The sequence below is a fragment of the Hyperoodon ampullatus genome, assembly GCF_949752795.1.
Source record: "Hyperoodon ampullatus genome assembly, chromosome: 15".
Taxonomy (NCBI): domain Eukaryota; kingdom Metazoa; phylum Chordata; class Mammalia; order Artiodactyla; family Ziphiidae; genus Hyperoodon; species Hyperoodon ampullatus.
In genome coordinates, this window is record NC_136928.1 from 87,704,181 (window position 1) to 87,718,598 (window position 14,418).

The 14,418-nt window shown below is 51.5% G+C and overlaps 1 protein-coding gene across 7 annotated transcripts in view; it reads left to right on the top strand.

Moving 5' to 3' along the window:
- Positions 1–14,418, top strand: part of MYT1L (myelin transcription factor 1 like) — a gene marked incomplete at both ends in the record, with an annotated part of 135,813 nt that overhangs the window by 91,770 nt on the left and 29,625 nt on the right. For all 7 annotated transcript variants that reach the window (XM_079720699.1, XM_079720700.1, XM_079720701.1 and 4 more), the window contains one exon: positions 8,731–8,793. In XM_079720699.1, coding sequence (XP_079576825.1) covers positions 8,731–8,793 — 63 coding nt within the window. The remainder of the gene's footprint in view (positions 1–8,730; positions 8,794–14,418) is intronic.

A 14,418-nucleotide genomic window follows, 5' to 3' on the forward strand; every position in this document is an offset into this window, starting at 1 on the left:
TTTAGGAGACACTGAGTGGTCCCTGTGGGTCAGTGAACTGCAAATAGGGGAACAAGTGAACTCCTGTGTCTTTACAGTCAAATGAACTTCCCCCCAAATAAGCACTATACCATACGATACAGTCGTAGGCTAGGAATTACTGATACAAAGAGGACATTTAAAAAGAGTCTATTTGAGTAAAAAAGCACCAGAAGAGGAGAGATTTCTGTTCTAATCTCAGGTGTGTCCCTCTTTGCGTGACCTTAAACACATAGTTCACCTGTTTGGATTTGTCTTCTTACCTTTAGAGCAAGGATATCTGATGAATCTATTTCTAAAAACTTTTGCGAAACTAACTGTCTATTAAATCATTTAAAATTTGACCAAAAATAAGATGTGCGACAGGGGGAAAGGCAGATTCCACAGAAGAAGGGAGGACATGCCAGAGAGACTAAGAGGAGAAAATAAACGGAAAAGGGTTTAAAACCAGATAGCCGTAAACAGGAGGACAGGGCAGGAGGCGAGGCTCGCAGACAGGAAGAGAGAAAACATAAAACGTGAGAAATTACGGAGAATCCCAGGATTACTCAGGTAGCAGACGGAGCATGGAATCTTTTTAAATTTCTCCTGCTTAGAAAAAAAAACACTTTCTCTATGAGATGAGACAGAGGCTTTAAAAAGTAAAAGACCTATAACCATGACAACCATAAAAAAGTGAGAACACAAAAAGTAGGCACAAGCTTGCAGTTTCAAGGGACCACGTGGCCAGTCCCCGCGCCTCCGTGGCCCTGGAATCTGTCCTGTCTTCTGCCCCGCACGACCTGCCTCCCAGATGCTTGCTGCCATCAACAGCTTAGGAAACGGGCCTACTTTTAAATTATATCAGCCTCCTTCCTCCGATACCTCGAGAGGAGTTCTAAACCGTCTGTGGACAGGGAAGTGAGCTGATGGAGGCCACAGAGTCAGCGTGGCTGTGACCGTCCACAAGTAACAGCCACGTGGCCCCTTGGCGCGCCCCCACTGAAGTCCGTGTCCACCTGGCAGGCGACGCTGGGCCTCACACTTGGCCTTGGTGTCCTGAGCCGCCCCTCCTGTCCCCGTGGCCTCGGGCAGTGGGGCGTGGCCTGTGCATGAAGCCTGGAGCCTCCCCGGGTGCAGTGGCCGTCCGTCTCCGTCTCAGGTGCCATCCCATTGGTTCGTGGTGTTGAGAAGATTATCCTGGACGAGCCAGAAGCTCCCCCCAACCCCATCCTGGTCGGTGGGCTTCACCACCGGCCACTCACCAGTCCAGGGTCGACTTCTTACCACTAAAGACCAGTTGGATATGGTCACGGACTTTCTCGCCCGAGAGGTGGGGGATGTGGGTGAGGAGGCTGTGAGGGCAGCGGAGGGGACCCTCACACATCCCCATCCCGCTCTGGGGCCAGAAGGAGCCCCCGCCCCGAGGGCACACGAGTCTCTAAACGCCCGGTCTCCACGCCATGTAAATGGTGTGACTGCCCTAGCGCTCAGTGTAACCGGGGAAGGTGAGTAACCCCTGGCGGCCCAGCCCGCACCCAGCCCCCCAGGCCCCTGCATGCCCGACGCGAAGCCCCAGCCGCAGCACAGTCACGGAGAGCGCGGCGGCCCCGAGGTGCGTGGACGGCTGGCGGGGTGGAGCGGCGGTTTCTCCAACAGTCACCTTTTGTATGTTCTTTTTTGCATGGGTCCTCCGCGTCCAATTCCAATTCTGACCGCGGCTGCCCCAGCTCCGGTCTAGCCGCTCCCCTGCTGCTGGACGTGCATGTGCTCCGGCAGCAGTGCCCCATGGACACATCCCGTTATTGAGAGGGACGTCAGGATTGCTAGGTACGTTGGCCGCCCTGGACAGGAGCCTGTCCCTGGATGTACCTGGGACGCCGGGCAGCGGGCAGCGAGTGGTTCAGTGTGGTGCCCAGGGGTCCGAGTTAGCTCCCGCCCCGACAGGGAGGCATGAGCAACACCGGTGCATGAATCGAAAGTGCAGAACTGCATGCAGCATGGACAGCAGAACCGGCGTCGCAGCTCCCGCCCCGCTGCCCGAACAGCCAGACCCGCACCTCGAGTGGCCCCTGGAAATGGACCCAGGAGAGGGCCAGGCCCAGCCCCCGCTCTGGCCGGGGCCAGCACCCCAGAGCCCTTATGGTCCAGCTTTGACAGCCAAGGCCTGGGCAGCATCCACACTCCAAGGGCATCCTTGGGGCCTGAGTGGGGGGATGGGCAGGAGAGGGTGCTCGCGGCTCTCGTTAGAGGTGACCCGAGGCTGATGGCAGGCGTGTGAGCCTCTAAGTCAGAATTTAAACCTACTAGTGAACACCGCTTATCAGCGGGTTGGATGGTAAGCGTATCACCCAAATGGTCTTTGCAGAACGGAGCCTGTGCTCTGGTGAGCGCAGGCAGCGGGCGCCGTGGCTCTGGTGAAACCTCTGCACCCACCAAGCCACCACCCATGCCCACGCCACGGCCCCGTGGGCATTCTAGCAGCCCTGGGTCCCCTATAACCACAACTTTGAACTTTATCTGTAGGATGACGCTCTGCTCTCTTAGTAACCTGAGGTCCAGCCCTTTCCAAAATGGTATCTGAATCACCAAAACGAAATTTTTTTAAAAAATTATGTTGAGGGTACTTTTATAATTCTGTTTCATTTATTTGTTTGTATTTGAGTGTTGCTTAAAAAGAAAAGTGCTTGGAACCAAAAGAAAAAGGTGGTTTTGGTTTACATGTCCTATCTGAAATCAAGACTTTCACCCAAAGTCTACTGATATCAGAACTTGAAATGTGTAGAAATTCAAAATCCTGGGAGGTTGCAAGCATCCCGGGTAAAGGCCCTCACATGACTCTTGGGAACAGGAGAAACTGGGGTGCGTCTTGGGGAGGAAGGTGGGAGGCCAGTCTGCAGAAGCCTCCCCCAGACCTCTCCCAAGGGCCGGGGAGGGAGGGGCACCCGCCTGCAGGCGAGCGGTGGCCGTGCAGGTGGTATAACACCGGCCAGGACCCCTGTCCCCCGCAAGCTGCCATCCCAGAAACCCGCAGTGGCGTCATGGGTTTGTGCCCACGCCCTCAGTGCGTGTCTTCGGTGCTCCCGTGTCACCTGCTACTTTTAACGGGAGGTGGGAAAAGGGACCAGGAGAAACATGGGGCCTGGGGGTGGGGGATGGACAGCAGGAGGCTCCCAGTGAGATGTGCTTGGCAGGGGTCAGAGGAGGAGAAAGGTCAAACTATGCATACTCAATACCGAATGCCAAAAAAAGAGAAACCTACTGGGTGTTGTACAAACTGAACAGTGATTTTCGAGATCTTGGCTTTCCTCAGAGTTTCTGGTCATATACCTAGGAAATTGGACAGAAGTGATGTATACTGCTTGTAAGTGACCCGGTTTCCTTCTGCTTGGAGAGAAAACTGCAGAGGAGCCGCGTAAGAATCAGCGTGTATCAGTTTTCTATTTAAAAATACCTTTTTCTTGCACTCCTCTGCGTTTCTTTACTGTTTCCCATTTATATGACAAAAAATTCAAAACAAAGATATAAATTTTTAGGACCACATCTCTTTAAGCCAAAACAATGTTTTTGAATTGAACTTTTTATATAAACGGGACAAGTCTTTTACGTAGGTGACCTGAATCATATTACAAATATATTTTCCTACTCTAGACGAGGCCTAATTTTACATTTTCATGGTTTCTTTTAAAATTGAGAGTATTGAAAATTGAGAGTATTTTGTGTTTTATTTAACAAGTTCTCCTGTTAGAGTGGTCATGAAAGAAAGGGACAAAAAAGGCTATTAAAGAAGCGCACCAGGAAATTCTTCAAAGAACTCCCAGAATCTCAGTCTGACCTTTTAAATTATTATCCCACATGTTCAGTGAGCATTTTTCTGTCTGTTTCAGCTACTACACTCAGAATCAGGGCACGTTTGCAGGTCGACCTCGTAGGGTGGGTTCAAACGGGCGAGGTGAGCCCCAGGGACAGTTCAAACCTGCAGCATTGCTTTCACCCTTTATTTGTAAGATTTTTAAAAATAAGCAATTGACTTTATCAAGATGAAAGACCATGAGTGTCCTCAAAACATTTTTCCCTGCAAACCGGCTCTGGGGGAGACCGGCCACCCTTGCCCCATCCTGCCGGTGTAGCAGGCGCTGGGGCAGACGGGACTACACCGGACCACAACCACTCCCAGGCCCGAACACCCTCAGGGGTCCTGCTGCGTGGCCGGCGAGGCTGGCCTCCAGGTGGGTGGAGAGGGACTGCCCGGCCCTGGGTCCTTGCCCACATCATGTCCGGCAGCCCTGACTGCAGAGAACAAATGGACGTGCATCTGAGGCTGCCCTGGACGCCTTCCTGGGGAGTCCGCTGCCTCCCTGTCGATGGGCCGATGTGACAGCCCACCTGTCTCAGCCCAGGACAGGCAGCAGCAAGGGCACAGTGTGTGCATCGTTTAAGGAGAGGCCCTCCTCTTGCAAAAAAAAAAAAAAAGCTGTACTTTAAATGCCTTAATACAACTACTTATCAAATCCTCATTTCATTTCAAAAGAGAGAGAGGATGACGGAATGTGATAATTAGGTGATCTCAGGACTTCAGTCAGTAGATTGAACTGTTTCCATTTCTGCTACCCTGTGTCAGGGTCGTGGTTTTGTAAACGGGAGAAAAATCACAGGAAGGGGTTATCTGTCTTACAGAAGGATGAGTCAGAGGCACAGGGGAGAAGCTGGGCTGTGGCCACATTGTGTGATGTGCGCCTGTGCAAATCAGAGGATTTGCACGGTACGTACTGTAATGCACACATAGTAAGTTCCCCTTTGATTATACGTCTCAGACCCCTGTGGAGGTGTGAGCCGCAATGATTCTCTTCGGGGTAGGTGGTTAAGCGAAAGTCATGAGCACAAAGGGCCTTCCAGGATGTTCGGGCTCAGAGATGTTTCTGACGTCCTAGACCTACAAAAGCCACAGAAATCTAGTCTGTTCCTACTGAGAAGGGCTAGTTCCAGGAAATCAGAAATCCAGAAGTTTGTGAGTGGTCCTGATTTCTTTTTTTTAAGATTTTTGCCTGGATTCTGCAAAAATGTAAACATGGCTTAAAGCATTTTATTATGATTTTTCTATCGATGTTCTTAAATGTCTATACAAGACCAATTTTTCCAGCCAGATAGTAACATGAACTACCCCCAAATTACTTTCTCTCGATATTGCCTAAATTCCAAGGCAAATGCAAGATCTCAGACAAGGCAAAGGATCACCAATATTTTTGTCTGGAATTTCCAGAGATTCTAAGATTATGTATTCATCATTTCCTGTCTCAGAGTGTTTTTACCAATACTACCCTTGGAGTGGAGAGGAAAAAATGAAGAAGCAAGTGTTTTATTTATCACAACTTTGCATCTCTAACCATAGGAACTTAAAATAGACCTGGTGCGAGTATCGGTGACAACTGGCAGGGAACAGGGAGGACCATCAGCTCGGGTGGCCTCCCCGAGGTGCCAGGCGCCGAGCGCCGAGCACCAGCGCCTGCCTTGTCGGGAGTTTCCATGGAAACCCAGTCAATCTCTGCTGCCATTTCTAAACCCAAGCTGTGCAGCACATGCTGCTCTCTGATTTTATCCACGGGGGATATGGAAGATCCCACAGGGGCCTCCCTTCATGCAAAAGACGTGCTCTTAGATGGGGAGGTGCAAATCGAATTTCTGTGCATCGATTTTACAGCAGCCTCTTACCAAGGGTCCTGGAGCAAAGACCCCTTTTGTTGCATGAATTGTCACATCCACGACTTCAGAAAACTGTGCATTTTTGAACGATGAGATTTATTAAAGCGAGGACATTTGTATGTACATCTCAGAGTTTCTAAAAGCCTTAAAGTCTTGAACAGGAACATGAAAATGAACACCATAGAGCTGGTAGAAGAAAGAATATTTGAGGGCCCATCCAGGGCTGCCTCGTGTGGTCCAGAAGCACCATCTAAAGATGAAAACGCCAACTTAACACCCTCGAGAAACCAGAGCTGGCTCTTTCAGGGGTGGGTGCTGTGAGCGTGCGTTCACAGCCTGCACGGAGCCCTGTGGTCCTGAAGCTCCAGGGGGCGGCAGGGTCCGAACAAGCACCGACAAGACCCCTCCTCCATCCTCTGCCCCCGGCTGAGGGGCGTGACCTTGGAGGTTTCATTTCCCCACATTCTCGCAGCCAGCAATTGGCAGGCCAGGGATTGAACCCCATCGGTCGAACTTGAAACCCTGAAAATAATAACAAACCTTTCAAGAAAGCCAGGCCTCTTTCTGGGAATGTTTATTCTTTCCTGACACTGTGAAAGCTCTGAAAATGAGCCAATAACATTTTCTTTGTTTTCATGGTGACAAAGGACATTTTAAAAGCCTCTTTTTTATCAGATGATGCATTTGTAAATGGCTTAAACACACATAAATTACTCCAAAATCCTTTTCTCCTTTTGTTTATAATTAGTAAATTCTGGTTTTCATTTGCATGATTTTGATTAAAATGCCTACTTAAATTTGAACAGAATATGTCAACCTCCTCCTGCCTCTATCAAAAAAAAGACATTAAAAAATTTCTACTCAGGGCTTCCCTGGTGGCGCAGTGGTTGAGAGTCCGCCTGCCGATGCAGGGGACGCGGGTTCGTGCCCCGGTCCGGGAAGATCCCACGTGCCGCGAAGCGGCTGGGCCCGTGAGCCATGGCCGCTGAGCCTGCGCGTCCGGAGCCTGTGCTCCGCAACGGGAGAGGCCACAGCAGTGAGAGGCCCGCGTAACGCAAAAAAAAAAAAAAAAAAATTTCTACTCATGTTTAAATAAAAAAATTTTAAATAAATTTGCACTAGGCGCTTAAATTAAGAAGACTTTAAGGATTTTTTTCTTTTGACCAAAAAGCAAAGCCACGTGTATATTGTTGGCTGGCAGGAAACATTTCTGCTTCTTGATACATTTTCGAAACAGAAATGCGCATGGAGATTGGCTTCTCTTAGTATGATTTTTATTCCTTTCAAAATTTCCTCCCTCTGGGGTTAGGGGTGTCTCCACATGAGGTGCCATTTGGGAAATCAGTTAAATTCAGTCATTTAAGTCATTATTGAGGGAATAGTCTTGAGATCAAACTTTCAGTTCATGAACAGCTCTTACTTTACTGACAGTCAGGCCAACAATCTGATTCAGGGTATTGTTTTGATGTAGGGACAGCGTCAAACTCCTTCTGCCTCAAACTCCTATTTTTAAACCCTGATTCCACTTACACACATCGTCAATTTCTCAACCCCTTTTCCCTCAGTGCCTTTTTTATTCTCCCACAGCACAGTCTATAAACTTTAACCCTTCATAGGCTATGCCAGGTATCAACTCTATACCTGAGATCTGTAATCATGTTCCTTTTCTCAGGACTAAATGAAAATTGGCAGTTTCTAAATACCAACAACTGATTGCACATCTAACTGTCAAACTGTGACACTCACACCCTTGAACTCAGCCCAGCTGCATGAATGCCCAGCATACTCCCTGACACTCTCACTGATTTTGAGAAAGTCTGTCTGTAAGCAAGTAATCTGCTGGCCTTAACCCAACATCCAATATCCAGGGTGGCTTTCTGAGTGGAAAGCAAATTGAACTATCTTAGAAGCATTTACATTTATCAACCATTTTTAATTTGTGATTTTTGTCCTTGCCAGGAATTCAGATGCTCATTGAGTGGGGTGGGGAGGAGCACAGGACATGATCTGAGTGTTACTGCTGGGTGGTAATATTGTCACTAAATCATCTCATCCTTGTTTATTGAGAGTTAAAATTTAGTGAAAAGAAAAAATTTTTTTCTTAATTTTTGTCCTTAATTCTTACATTCCTGGTGGGTGCAAATGCAGCTGATGTAGGTTGAAGTGAAAGTGTCTTTGTAGGACGGCTTATTCCTGAGATGGCGTATTCAAGAAGTTCCACGGAGGGCAATGATCATAAAACTCTTTTTAAGAACATCTGCTCCCATTAGCACAGTGGCAATGTGGTAGTTAAGAGGCTGCACGGAGTTTCCTGGAAAGGTCTAAACACAGGCAGCGTAGGTGCCCAAACTAATCTCAGCGTGTCAGCTGACTTGGCTTGTTGACCGAGAGAGATCTGTGCCCTAGTCCCTACTCAAGTCAGTTAAAAGTAACAAGGATTTTAAGGTAAATCAAAGCTACCTGCGTGCCCGATGATGGTCTGAAAGACAGCTAGTCTAATTCCCAGGGCTGGCACAGGGGGCTGCCCGCACCGGCCTCCGGGGCCAACCAGGAGCAGGGCTGGGAGGGGTCACTGTGATGGGCCTGTTGCAACGCTGCTGTTTTGAGTTTAGACGGGGACCAGCCTCGGGCCACCGTGTGTGCCTTTTCATGAACAGTCTCGCATTGTGTTCGGATGGTGGGGAGGCCCTGCGGTGACTGTTTCCACTGAACTTAAAGTAATAACGGAAGGGGTGGGAACGTGGGGTGAACACCTGGGGACCAAGGTGCTGCACGGCTGTGGAGGAGGGGCAGCTGCCCCGAGATCGCTGGTCCCTGGACGGCACCACTATGCGCGGAGGGGAGAAGGGGTCCGAGCCGCACCTGGTGGTGGACGAGGATGGGGACGCCCCACAAGCCCGGTGGGGACCCTCCAGCTCCATCTCACCTCCTCACCCAGGGAGGCTCAGCATTAAAGAGACTTTGGAACTGTATAAATAAGAAAGTGACTTGTTCAGGGGTTTGATGCCTTTCAATGTGCCTTTGTAATTGCAGGTGCCCCACTCCTGGCTGCGATGGCTCCGGGCACATCACCGGCAACTACGCTTCCCATCGGAGGTATGCACGGCTCGCTCCCGCAAACACCCCCTCCATGCTCGGGACCCCTAACGGGGGCTCGGGTTGCCTCCACTGGTGAATTAAGGGTCTAGAGACCCTCGCCCACAAAACGGGGCTGTCCCCAGGGGCCTCACTTAGAACACCAGCTCTCGGGACCACGGCCCCCCTCTGACGTCCCCCTCATGGTGCCACCGGCTCCATCTGCAAGAAACGTCTCTCAAGTCACCCAGGAGCACGTCTTTCTAAATTGAAAAGGGGCTAGAAAAAGAGCTAGGATGTTATAAGATGCCAGAGAACAGCCACTGAGAGAAAGCATGCTAATCCCACTGAGAGTGGATCCCTTAAGTATTGAGATTTGAGCCCCAAAGCCGTTCGGTCATTATAAGCATGGATCAGCAGAGCTGAACACACAGAAATGCTTGACCTTACAAACCCCAGGCCCCGCCGGTCCCAAAGAGCAGGGAGCTGCTAAGGACAGAGTGAAGAGTCAGTCGTACGAGACGGCAAGCGGCCCACGGTCGCTGAATAGTTTACAAACGTCTGTCTCACACCAGGCCCTATGTTAGAAGTGGATTGAAAGAGCCTTTTGGTACAACATCTGCACAAAGCTGGGTCTAGACCCCGCGGGCAGGAGCCAGAATTCCTTGTCGTGTTCAGTCAGGATCCACAAGCCAAGGTCAGGACAAGAGCCTTTCTGAACGGAGACCCCCGTAACTCGAGGTCTCCAGTGCGGGAAGGGGCGCTGCGTCTAACGAACAAACAAGCCCTGTTACAGCACAGTTGTCGCCTCGCCAGCCTCTCAAATCAGACTATAAAGTGGGCAGTCGGAATGTGGGTGAGCCCTTCAGCTTTAAATGCTTCCCCAACACAAACAGCAACAAAAATGAAGAGAAGAGAGAAAGGAGTGGGGAGGAGAGAGGGAGGGAGGGAGTCAGGACAGGTGGTGTGGGTCACCCCACAGCCCGTGCACCGTCCACAAGCAGAGTGGATTGTGTGGGTCACGGGGCGTCCACACCGTGTGGCCGCCCGAGTAACCAGATCCCGGCGTTCAGAGCAGGAGGCGCCCCCGGGCTGCCTGGCTCAGCGTGGCTTAGAGACGGAGCTGGCAGGGTGGGCTGTTTCCTCCTTAAGGCCACAGGCTTCTGTGTTCGCTTTCCAACCATGTGGGAGCATCATTTCTGTGGCTCAGGTCTGGGGAAAGTAGGGATTATGATGACCAACAAGGAGAACTGAATTATTCGATTTATGGGTGGATTCTTCACCCTGACTTGATGAAAACACCGCATTCTCTAGACCAGGGCTGTCCACCTGGGCAATGTGGGCACTTGGGGTGAGATCATTATTTGCTCTGGGGGCCGTCCCATGTGTTGGAGGATGGTGGGGAGCATCCCAGGCTCCACCCACTAGATGCCGGTGGCACCTCCATCCCCATTCGTGACAACTAGGTGTCTGCAGACATGTCCGAATGTTCCCAGGGCCACTGCCATGCACCACAGGGTCGAGAGGAGCCTTGCCAGGTTGTCTTGCTGGTTTTACTGGGCGGCCCAGAGCCAGCTGCTGTATTGTGAATATAGAACAAGAGTGAATACATTCCAAAAGGGATCCCCAGAGTAGGATCACTGGTTTAGAGAAAATGAAATAAAATAAAACAAAGCTCTAGTTAAGTATCTAAGTCAAGCACATTCTATGCTACTCTTTATTTTAATTTGTCTTAGAATTTCCAGCACTGAATAATGCCTGCAAACTAAAAGTGAACATTTACTGGTCATTTCATATCCAAATGTCTATTTTACTACTTTTTTTTGGTTTGACATCATGTAAATTTATTCATAATTTAAACATGTGCATGCATTTAACGTACATCTTAGAATGGTGGGTGTATTCGTATAGTGTAAACTTGTGAATGAAACGTAATTTAAGCTTGGATTTAAGCTATACTCTGTGCCTGGACTAAATAGCACCAGGATTGCTCTGTACATTTGGAAAGTAAATTTGATTTGGCTTTCAGCACATTTCAGTGCTACATACAGCCCTACAGGGGGTGGCATATTAAACGTAGAGCACATTTCGCAGTATCATTTATCTGAGAATACCTTCCACGCATAGAAGTTAGAGTGGTCCTGAGCTCTTGGCTGAGCAGAAGTGGGGCTAGGGTAACAGTCCTCTGCACACTGGACGCTGCGGAAAGACAGAAGCAGCCCCCCAGGCCCGATGACCCTTGAAGGTCGTAAGTACACATAGAAACACGCCTTTCGGGGTTACTCTTACTTGATCCATTCCCAGGAACATGAGGCGATGTTACCTACATGCAAACCACAGGGAAATTCCTCTCAGGGACCGATTCCTCAGCCTTCTGCTAAATTGTGCCAGGATACCTGGCAGCCACAGGCACCTCAGAGATACCACAGGTTCAGTTCCAGACCACTCGCTGCAATACAGCGAAGACCACGATAAAGCGGGTCACACACGTTTTTGGTTTCCCAGTACATATAAAAGTTATGTTTACACTATACTGTAGTCTATTAAGTGTGCAATAGCATTATGTCTAAAATGACGTAATTACCTTAGTTTTTAAAATGCTGTATTGCTAAAAAAATGCTAGCTATCATCCGAGCCTTCAGCAAGCTGTAGTCTTTTTGTAATAGTAACATCAAAGATCATTGATCACAGCTCACCATAACAGATATAACAATAATAGAAAAGCTTGAAAAGTGCGAGAACTATTGAAATGTGACACAGAGACACAAAGTGAGCAAGTGCTGTTGGAAAAATGGAGCCAAAAGAACCTGCTCGACTCGGAGTGGCCACAACCCTCAGCTGGTGAGAAAGGCAAGGTCTGCGAAGAGCAACAAAAAGAGGTCTGCACGCCCATCCTCAGGCTCCAGGGGGAAGAGCAGTCACAGCACGAGGACCCTTGGGTCCCCCTGAGCAACTGTGGCTGGGACCTCCCCATCCCCGGCCCCCAGGCCGAATGCACACGTGCAGATGCTGTCTACATTACAGGAGGTCCCGTCTCCCTGCTGTAGCTGCCGCCAAGGACTGTGTGTCCCGGGCACTGTCCCGGGAGCTAGGAAAGTCTACTTGGCCCTGCCAGCCTCAGAGCCACCCTGAGCAGCAGGTAATTTCATTTCTCTCTGCACTGGAGGAAACAGGCTCTGAGCGATTACGTGTCGGAGAGAGAACTCAGCCGAGTGGCCACCGCCAGTGTCACACGTCTAGTCGTGGACGGACCTCTGCACCTGGGACAGCCTGCGAAGTTCACACAGGGAAAGGAGGGCCACCCCACCGCCCCCAGGGGGGGTCTGGTCTGCCTTGCTCTTGTCTGGGCTGTAATGGTGATGTGGTTTTCTGTCTCAACATCACCTCTGAAGCTTTTTTAAGTCCATTTTAATCAATATTTTTGACCATCTCTGATGTTCTATCAAAAAATCCCCATCCTCAGAAGCTTTGTCTCCCCTCTGTCCTCAGCAGAGAAACCTCATTCAGCATCGCACACAGAGGAGTTCAGGCTGTGTCTTGGTCTTCGTGTCTTCAGACCACGATAGAAAAACCCATTGATTCAGCTCTCTCCCTCAAGGATCCTACTTCCAGGCCTCTTTTCTCTTCTACTGACCCTTCTCCAGGCTGGCTTGTTACTGCAGTTTCCAGACTGGCTGGCACAGCAACCTCTTGGCCAGGTCCTCCCTGTGGCCTCCCCAGGCCTCCTCCGATGCCATCCTCCCACCTGCAAATAACAGCAGACCCCACGGCCTGGAGCGGGTGCTCCGAGGCAGAGGTGGCACCCAGGTTTTTCACAAATGGTGATGCCGCACGAATCTGACTCCCTCGGGACCCCTCCTCATCTCATAGAGCAGTGGCACCCCTCGGGCTCCAGAATATTCTCTGACAACAAAAGACAAGCTGTACTGAGCACTCACTATGTACCAAGAGCATTTGCATGTATAATCTCACTCTCCGAGTGTTGCTTTTCTCCTAAGGGCATGTGAGGGGCCAGCGCACGGGACCCACGCTCAGAGGTGACGGTGACCCCAGACTGGCCTGCGAGAGCTGGCTGTGGACTTCCTCACCTAGACAAGGATGCCGGGATTCCAGGCCAGCCCGTGTCAGAGCCAAGGTTTCCTCAGAGTCAGAGTCGGGTCCACACTAAGTTCCCTGCTGTGCTATTTGTTCGGTTTTGGTTCTGTTCCAGTTTATTTTCACTCCCAGCCCCGTGTCGGTGAGGACGCAGATCCTCACCTCTCTCCCAAGTTCAGGGTGAAGGAGGCGGGGGCAGGACAGAGCCAGGCTCCCTGGCCAGCGTCCCGGCCTGTGGCTTCCCTTCACCACTAAGGTCCCCGTCTGGGGACAGGCAGGAAAGACGGGCTCCCGGGCGGGATCCGCGAGTCCCACCCACCCCTTCTTGTCATTCACTGATTAACTCACGACAAACATCTAACTATGACCTGCTCTGCGCAAGGCGCTGGCCTGGGAATCAGAGGAAGAAGGGAGAATAAACACACAGGGAACTGACACTCGTGTGGACGAGCGAATGGACAGTCACCAGGATGGAGTGAGAAACGCCACGGGGTCCGGGGGCCGTGAGAGCCCCAGGGCTGCTGTCAGGATGGCAGGTGGGCAGAGAAGACTTCCTGGAGGAAGACCGTCCAGGCTGAGGCCAAGCAGACGGGGAGGGATGTGAGGCCCGAGGATGGCTTGGCCGGGACCGGGACGTGCCGGAAGCCTCCAAGAGGCCCGCGTGGAGCAGGGACAGCAGGGCTGGCGGCGCCCGAACCAGGAGCCTTGGGTGCTGCGTGCAGGGGTGCGGGCCCATCCTGAAGTGAGTCGGAAGGGGGCGGAGGCTGAGCAGACCGCACGTGCGTGCAGCTGAGCCCTGCTGCTCTGACACCTCATCCTACCAGCAGGAGTGACATCGACTCAGAAGGCACTCAGGACGGAAGAGCCACAGGACTCGTGGGAGAGAAAACCCGGGAACGGCCATAGGAGCACGGTTTGCAGAGGGGCAGCTGGGAGTCATCGCCGCCTGGCACCTGGAGACCAAGGAGCCGTGGCAGCGTGAGGACAGAGGAGGGCCTGGCGGGGGGACCGGCTCAGCACGAGCAGAGCAAGCCAAGCAGACCAGGGAGTTTCCAGCTCGCGGAGCCGCCGAGCCAAGGCCGGACGCGGGCCCCAGCAGGGCGGCAGGAGCTGCAGCCGGTCGTGCAGTGTGAAGGCAGCGTCCCGGCTCCCGCGGGTCCCCGTGACCCGCCCGGATAAGAGCAGTTCTCACAGAAGACCCCGGAGGGGCCAGAGGCGTGAAAACACAGCCCTCACTTTCTAAATTTTTATCCAAAAAAGGAGGAGAGAGATGGAGGGAGCGGGAGAGAGTGAATCAAGGCGCACGCGCCCTGTCTCTTTTGCTGTCCTGTAGAGGGTGACAGGTGAAGCGGCAGAGGAGGGAGGCCGCGTGCCAGGGGAGATGGAGCGCTTGAAAATGGGGACGTGAGGCGCGGGGGGCTCCGGACCCTGCCCCGCCCCTGCCGGGAGCTGCAACTTTACAGAGAGGAGCCAGGCGCCTGCACAAACGTGGAACAGCACCAAGGAGACGGCCGTGATGGGGTGACGGGGTGATGGCGGTGCCCCCCAAGA